At 31.2% G+C, this 7083-nt stretch overlaps 1 protein-coding gene across 2 annotated transcripts; it reads left to right on the top strand.

Moving 5' to 3' along the window:
* Positions 1–2111: 2111 nt before the first annotated feature.
* On the top strand, positions 2112–6812 carry LOC114416675. Of its 2 annotated transcripts, none has more exons than XM_028381642.1 (5): positions 2112–2306; positions 2447–2710; positions 3567–3636; positions 3728–3814; positions 6543–6812. In XM_028381642.1, exons 2-4 carry the CDS (start codon positions 2528–2530, stop codon positions 3775–3777), a joined length of 303 nt encoding a protein of 100 aa, XP_028237443.1. In that variant the 5' UTR covers positions 2112–2306; positions 2447–2527; the 3' UTR covers positions 3778–3814; positions 6543–6812. The 2 variants fall into 2 exon arrangements, with proteins under 2 accessions (XP_028237443.1, XP_028237435.1); XM_028381634.1 differs by having other exon boundaries at positions 2128–2306; positions 2429–2710.
* Positions 6813–7083: the final 271 nt, after the last annotated feature.

Here is a 7083-nt window from a genome sequence, read left to right as displayed (position 1 = left end):
ATGTAAATCCAAATCACCCCTAATACATCTAAGACAAAGGGCAAAATTGCCTTTGAGAATGTGAGAGTTGATTAACCCGGCTTAACACCATTGTTAACTTAGCTATTCTCGAATAAGAAATATGATTGTACTTAAGTAATACTAGTAGGAGCTTAAGAGTCACATATTCTCTCAATGAAATGTAAGTACGTAACCAACCTAATAGACTTTCCTGTCAGGCACGTTTATAAATATAGACCCTTCTTAGGTATGACTTATATCAGGTAACTAGGCTTATGGACCTATTTATCCCTTATGAGGAACATTAGGTAATCTTATCTGATTTTTAATGAACGTAATCTTTATTCTTACATCTTATCTTTATGCTGTTAACTTTATCATAACAATTATATTTGATAAAATTAGTTAAAAATTTAGTTAAAGATTCCAAAGCTACCTGGTAATTAGAAATTGAAAAATTAATTTATTAAATTATAAGTGTTCGATAAATTAGTTGAAAAGTGTAAAATGACATAAAAAATAATAAAAATTATGATTTATTTTAAAAAGATAATAAAGAAATTGAATAAATATATTGATGATAAAAATATAAAAATTAAAAATTAAAAGATAATGTTTTAAAACATGTTATTTTATGTAGCATTTTAAAAAATACTAGAAACTATTAAAAAAATTTGTTTACCAAAGAGTTAAACAATTTTTCCAGTTAGTAAAAAAAACTAAAAACTAATTAAAATATTTTGTTAAACATAGCCAATATCTTTGTTGGTATCCCACCTCTTGCCAGAAGAAAGCATTGGAGGACCAACCACAAAATTAGGTTCTGCCAAGTATGTAAAAGAGATTCAAAAGTAAATCACTTTAAGTGATAAAATGTATAATCTTTAAAGAAAAGTTTGATTATAATTTTTTAAATGGTAAAAAAGTTTTTAAAACCACCTTCATAGTAATTATCTTATATTTTACCTAAACCATGTTTAAGAAGTTTTAATTTTTAAAGTTTGAATTAAATCACACAAACACTCAAGATACTAGTTTGCATATTTCTAAAAAAAAAAACAAAAAACTCACCCCAATTAATATTAGGGATGATTGTGAACTGGTTCGGGTTGATTTTGATCAAATTTAAGATTCAATCCAATCAAATTTAATCGGTTTGGTTCGATTTAATTTTCACAATTTTTTTTTGAAACACAATCCAACTTAACTCATTTATAAACAGTTTGATTTAGTTCAGACCAACATGTTATTCATTTAATATTATTAAATGTTAGTAAAATTGATTTATTTAATACCATTAACATAATATTCTAAAATAGACTAATACAAACTAAACCAAAATATTCTTGAATGAGATTTACTATGATAATCATTTGAATCACAACTATTTTCTACAAACTAATTTTTTACAATAAATTTTGCTACAATCAGATTTGTTGCAAACAGATTTGCTAAAACAAATGAACAAAATATCATCCATTAATATCGTAAATATAACATAAAAAAATAAATATGAAAAAAGTGAAACAAATAACAATACCTAAAAGTAACACCTCAAGAAGTTCGAACGTTAATAGTCTCATAAGAGTTTCAAAATTAAAAATATTTAAAGTCAAATCAAACAATTCTAAAATTTTTGATCGATTTTGATTGGTTTTGTTTGATTTTCATCGGATCAACAAATTTAAACCCGTGATCCTATCCATAAATAAACAGTTTTGATTGGTTTGATTTGATTTTGATCAAAATACATAAATAATCCAATCAAAATTGTGTTTGGATAAATTCAAATTCACAAATGACGCATACAAACACCCATACCTAATATTGTAAACTCATACAACTGGCTGAATTTGAAGGTTTTATGGATTGTCCATTTTCAAGCTCAAGACGAAAAAAAAAAAAAGAACATCCGTTTGACAATTAACGATGATAAAAACTCCTAAAACAAATAAAAATCTTCATCGCAGCCAACAGAACCTACTTGGATTAAACAATAAAAATAAATAAAAGAGTTGATCAAATATCATCCAAAACGTCGTCGTAGAAAACATAGAGGCTGGCCCACAGGGACATATGAAAACGTGGTTGCTCGACAAATAAGCCGCTTTGCTTTTCTTACTCCTTCTCCTCCTCTCTAAACCTCTTCATTTTTTCCCTTTAAATTTCTCATTCTCTCTTCCTCTTTCTCTTTCTGCGTCTCTTTCTGAATATTTGAATTTTTTCGTTTCAAATCCTCAGCATTGAAACCAAAAATGATCTTCAAATAGCATCGCCGAAGACTCAAATCCACCCCAATATAAAGGGTAAGCACTTTATATTGCAATTCCGGTGTAGTTTTGATATTTTGATTCAATCTAAAAAATACCCATGGTTTTTCTTCTACAATATGTGGGGAAATACTCACCCTTTTGAATCCTGAAACCAGACAATCCATTTTTTTTAGGCTCTCACAAAAAGGGGTGAAAGAAAGATCGAAACTTGAACACTGAAACCACGTTGAAGTTGAAAGTGGCTGAAAGGGGTTATGGAGAGTTCCGTTGGGGGAGAGAGGAGTGAACGCGTGGCACTTTCAGAGGTGGTGGCAGATTGTGTGAAGCGGTGGTTCAGAGATGCACTGAAAGAGGCTAAGGCAGGGGACATAAACATGCAAGTGTTGGTGGGTCAGATGTACTACGGTGGTTATGGGGTTCCAAGAGATGCTCAGAAGGTGGGTTTGTTGGTTGATTCTTCTTCTTTTTTATGACCCTTGTTTTCAGTCTTTTTTAATTAACTTTCCTTGGTTTCACTGGATTAGAGATTGTTGGGACTTATTGTTAGGTTTTGGTGTTCTAGAGTTGATGAGTGTTTTGAACAATTCAACTCTGCATATTGTTGTTTTTTGAGAAATGCTACATTGCCAACACACTCTAATGTGCATTCTTTGTGACATTTTATTATTATTGAGTGAAATTTGTTGAAAATCACAAAATTTCATCATTCCTTATTTAATGAACTCTACTCATAATTTTGTAAATTTCCAATAAATTTTAACTGGTAATAGAGGGTGCAGTTGAACGAGTGTGACAGAGAATGTGTTGCCAACAATCCTTGTTTCTTTTTCTTTTCCTCCTTCAATGTGAAGTTGCTTAAGAGAACAGGAAGTTGAGTGCAACTTAAGAAAAGAGTCCTTTTGTTTGTTTCTAATACATGTAGATCAGTATATATGAGGATCTGTAACCAAATGGATGCTAGTAATTGTAATTGCATGGATAAATGCCTGCGTTGATCGGAGTAACAACTTGATTTTATTTTCTTGGGGTGACTACTTTAACTTTTTGTAATATATTAAAACTCATTGATTTGTGTTATGACATTCATTGTTTAACATAAATAATAGAAGTGCATATAAAAACTAAAAAGTTTGTAGTATAAAATGTAGAAATCCTATGGGCCATTAGTTGAATAGAGAAAGGTTTAATTCTCGAGCATAGTTTTAGCAAGTTGTGGATTGCAGATTCTATGGACGTACTTAATTTCTGTTGTCTTCTGGTTTCTGTGACTGATCTTATCTGTTGGCAATTAAGGGAAGAGTTTGGCTGACCAAAGCATCAAGGACTAGGTCTTCGGTTTGGAAAGTAGGTGATAAGCACCCAGGTATACCCTCACTTGTTATTTGAGGCAGCTTCATTTTATTTTCCTCCGTAATTTAGTGTGACTATACTTGTTTTGAATGCTTCCTTGTTAGGTTATAATGCAAGTGACTCTGATTCGGATGAATTGAAGGAGGATTCATAAGCAGGCATAATTTGGTTTCATGCTAAAAATGTATAAGGTGAGTTTCTCCCAGTTTCTCATGGCTGTCCCTGTGACAAACTCTTTTTCCACCTCATTGGTAATATTAATGAAAACCTTGAAGCTTGAAGTCATAAAGTAGTTGGTTTATTCTTTCCTGCTTAGATCATTATGTATTTTGAGCTTGCTTTTATAAGAATTCAATTCATTTGTGACTTAAGAATCTAATACAGTAGATGAATTACAAGGCTGTATAGTACAGTACAATATATAGGCAAATCAAGTAAATGCTAATTACTAAGTGTGTTTATTTTAACTTTGAGGCCCCTCAAACAGCTGTTCTGGCAAAAGTAGCAAATTGTCACTTCTCACAAAACAGCACTTCGGAATTTGTGCCAACTAAATGTAATGGAAATACAAACATGCCCTAACTTTCTGAGAATAGGACTCAAATTACAGTAACTAATAGACCCTGTATTGTTATAGTTTACACTAATTACAGTACTTATACAATAAATATTGTGGCACTATTAAGACACCCTATTTTCTTAATGGTTTTATTTTGTTCTGCCATACTTTGATTCATAGATATCTATCCCAAATAATGCCATGGAGTGGCCAACCCCAGAACTACTATAGTGAGTTAGCAGATTAGGATGGCCACTATACTGAAGTTTTGAGATACAAATTAAATAATTTATGCTACACATGTAAATGCTCAAAAATAAAAATCATCCAAAATGTTTAATAAACATTTTTACTGTTTACAAGATTAAATATTTATAGCAGTATGCATTAATAAAGCTAGTCTTCTTCATACACTTAGGTGGAGCAGCATAAGAGATTAACGCTTTTATTTTATTTTTTTGATAATTTCTTTAGTAATTTGTTTGGAGTGATTTGGCATGTAATCAATGTTGAATAAGTTACCCCTACTCCCTAGTCTAGATGGCAAAGGGCCCTCAGGAATTATAGATGTCAGGATTGTTATATTCTACTGCCAGTTACCCTTGAATATGAAAGATTAACATGGTTTACATATTCTCTTGATCTTCTCTATGTTGTTTTCTTTCCCTTACCTTAATTGAAATACTTGTAAAGATGAGGGGTTGATCTAATTAAAAAATGATAGATGAGGTGTAATTAATAAGGCAAGGTGCTGGCCTAATTTTCAATAACTTTTAATTCAATTTTAGTCTTCTCACGGATAAAGTTTTCATTGTGGTTTTGAAATAGGTAATAGTATAATAACTTAGGCTGGCACATGTGTCCCACTTTGATCAATTAGGTTTGTCTAGAAAGTGACATATCCAAAAAGGGGCTATCGATTCCAATTTTCTCTTTATTTTAATTAGATCTGCAACTTCAGCTTCATGGTTAGTTACTCCCTCCAATACAGCTTGTTCATTATGACATCCACTGCTTTTATATGCTCCATTTGAACTGAAATACTTGGATTGTTATACAAGCCTTTCTTTGAGTTGCTGGGTAGCTGCCTATGGCAATTGGAGATGATGAGATATTATACTTTTGGTATCTTGTTTGTTTCTTGTTGCTTTTAAGACATTGGTTGCAGCCTGCAATTTAGTTCCATTTTAGCTTGATGAAGGCATGTAGTGGTACTAGGGAAGAAAAGCTAGTAAAAGTTCTCTAGTAAGATCACTTTCAGGGGATATTATAGGGAAGAAATTCTAGATTAAGAATAGAACTTGTCTATAGTTTGGAATTATGCACTCGATTTGAGATTCCATTTGAATGGATATGTCAACCATAACAACTATATTGAATTACAATATGCTATCTTTGTGAATTAAATATGCATATGACATGGAAAATGGAAATAAGTCATGACACATCCTGACAAAGCAAGGGTATAGATAATGATATCTTCTTTCTATGAATCCTTTGCAAGAAAAATGGAAAGAGCAAATAATGATTCCTTAGGTAATGAAAAGAGCATGTAGTGGAATATCCTGAGTCCCAACACGAAACTATTAAGTAAAATACAGAGATTCCTTAGGTAATATTTGGATATTGATGGGGGCATAACAAACTGTGTTAACTACCCCAGATCTTTCTTTCAGAGGGCATTTTTTTTTGAAATAGACATGGTTTCAGATGTGTGCTGGTGACACTTTCTAAATCGAAAGTGGAACATACCAATAAATGCTTTGGATAGGTTCTTCTGAATTTGCTTTGTTAATTCATGTGCTGCTATTTGAGTCATGTTATGAATGGCATTAGCTGATACTGATGTGGTCGTTGACATTGCATTGTTGTGCTACACATTCATAGCATACCAGGCTTTCACAAAAGAAGACGGTGAGATTTTCGGATGATAATCTTGTAGATGTCATCCTTTTTTATTTGAAAGTATATAGTTTGGGCACATATTGAGAATCTGAGATAGTTGTAGTGAGCCATTGGGTTTTGAATGATGAGAAGTGAATTAAGTTTCTTAGGGTCCGTCTAATTTGATAAAGTGTTCTTTTGTTTTTATTTTCTTAGTTAACTACAAAAGTTTCTTGAGATTTGCATAAGAAATGGAGAAAACAACTTTTTTTATTGCAAGAGTTAAACCAAAATAAGAATCAAAGTGAAAACAATGTGGCAATTATTTGTAGAATAAGAAAAAAAAAAAAAAAAAACTTCTTTTCTAACTAAACTAAACTAAACTAAGCATGTCATTATTATAATCTCAACCTTTCATATATGCCAAATGCTAAACCAAATATGTCCTTATTATGTTGTACTTTTTTGTTTTGTAGGTCTGCCCGGGGCACCTTACCCATGCAATAGCCATCGTGGATGTTCGTGTAACTTGCAGTTTCAAATCTAGTTTTTGATTTGTGTATGATTTGCTACTCTAATTATTATTACTTTGGTTATAGAGGGAAGGAAAAATGAGTTAATGCTCATAGTTTGGAGGACATGTATAAAATCATTTTGGGTATCGTGACTATCATGTTAATTACTTGAATGTAATTTGTCTTAATTATAATATTTTTGAAGGTTAAGTTACGCCACCATTTTTTGGATATTTTACTCTCTTAACTTTCATCTAAAAGTTAAATATTTCTAAGAGATAATTTTTAAATAAACAAGTGAAATGCAATAACTGCCATGTGATTCAAAATTCGCAAAGGGACTTTTCTTCATACAATTTATTCTATTTTCCTTTGCTAACCAATTATGATTATTCGCTTTTCTTCTTTATTTTTACCATCCCAATTAAGGTGATTGATTTTTTTTAGGAACTTGAGGTATCTTTATGAGTTTCATTTCTATGTACTAATTATGAGTCTAATA

Source organism: Glycine soja, chromosome 1 (genome assembly GCF_004193775.1).
Source record: "Glycine soja cultivar W05 chromosome 1, ASM419377v2, whole genome shotgun sequence".
In the NCBI taxonomy this organism is placed as follows: domain Eukaryota; kingdom Viridiplantae; phylum Streptophyta; class Magnoliopsida; order Fabales; family Fabaceae; genus Glycine; species Glycine soja.
Note: the sequence above shows the minus strand (reverse complement) of the source record. Positions and strands in the feature narration are given on the sequence as shown.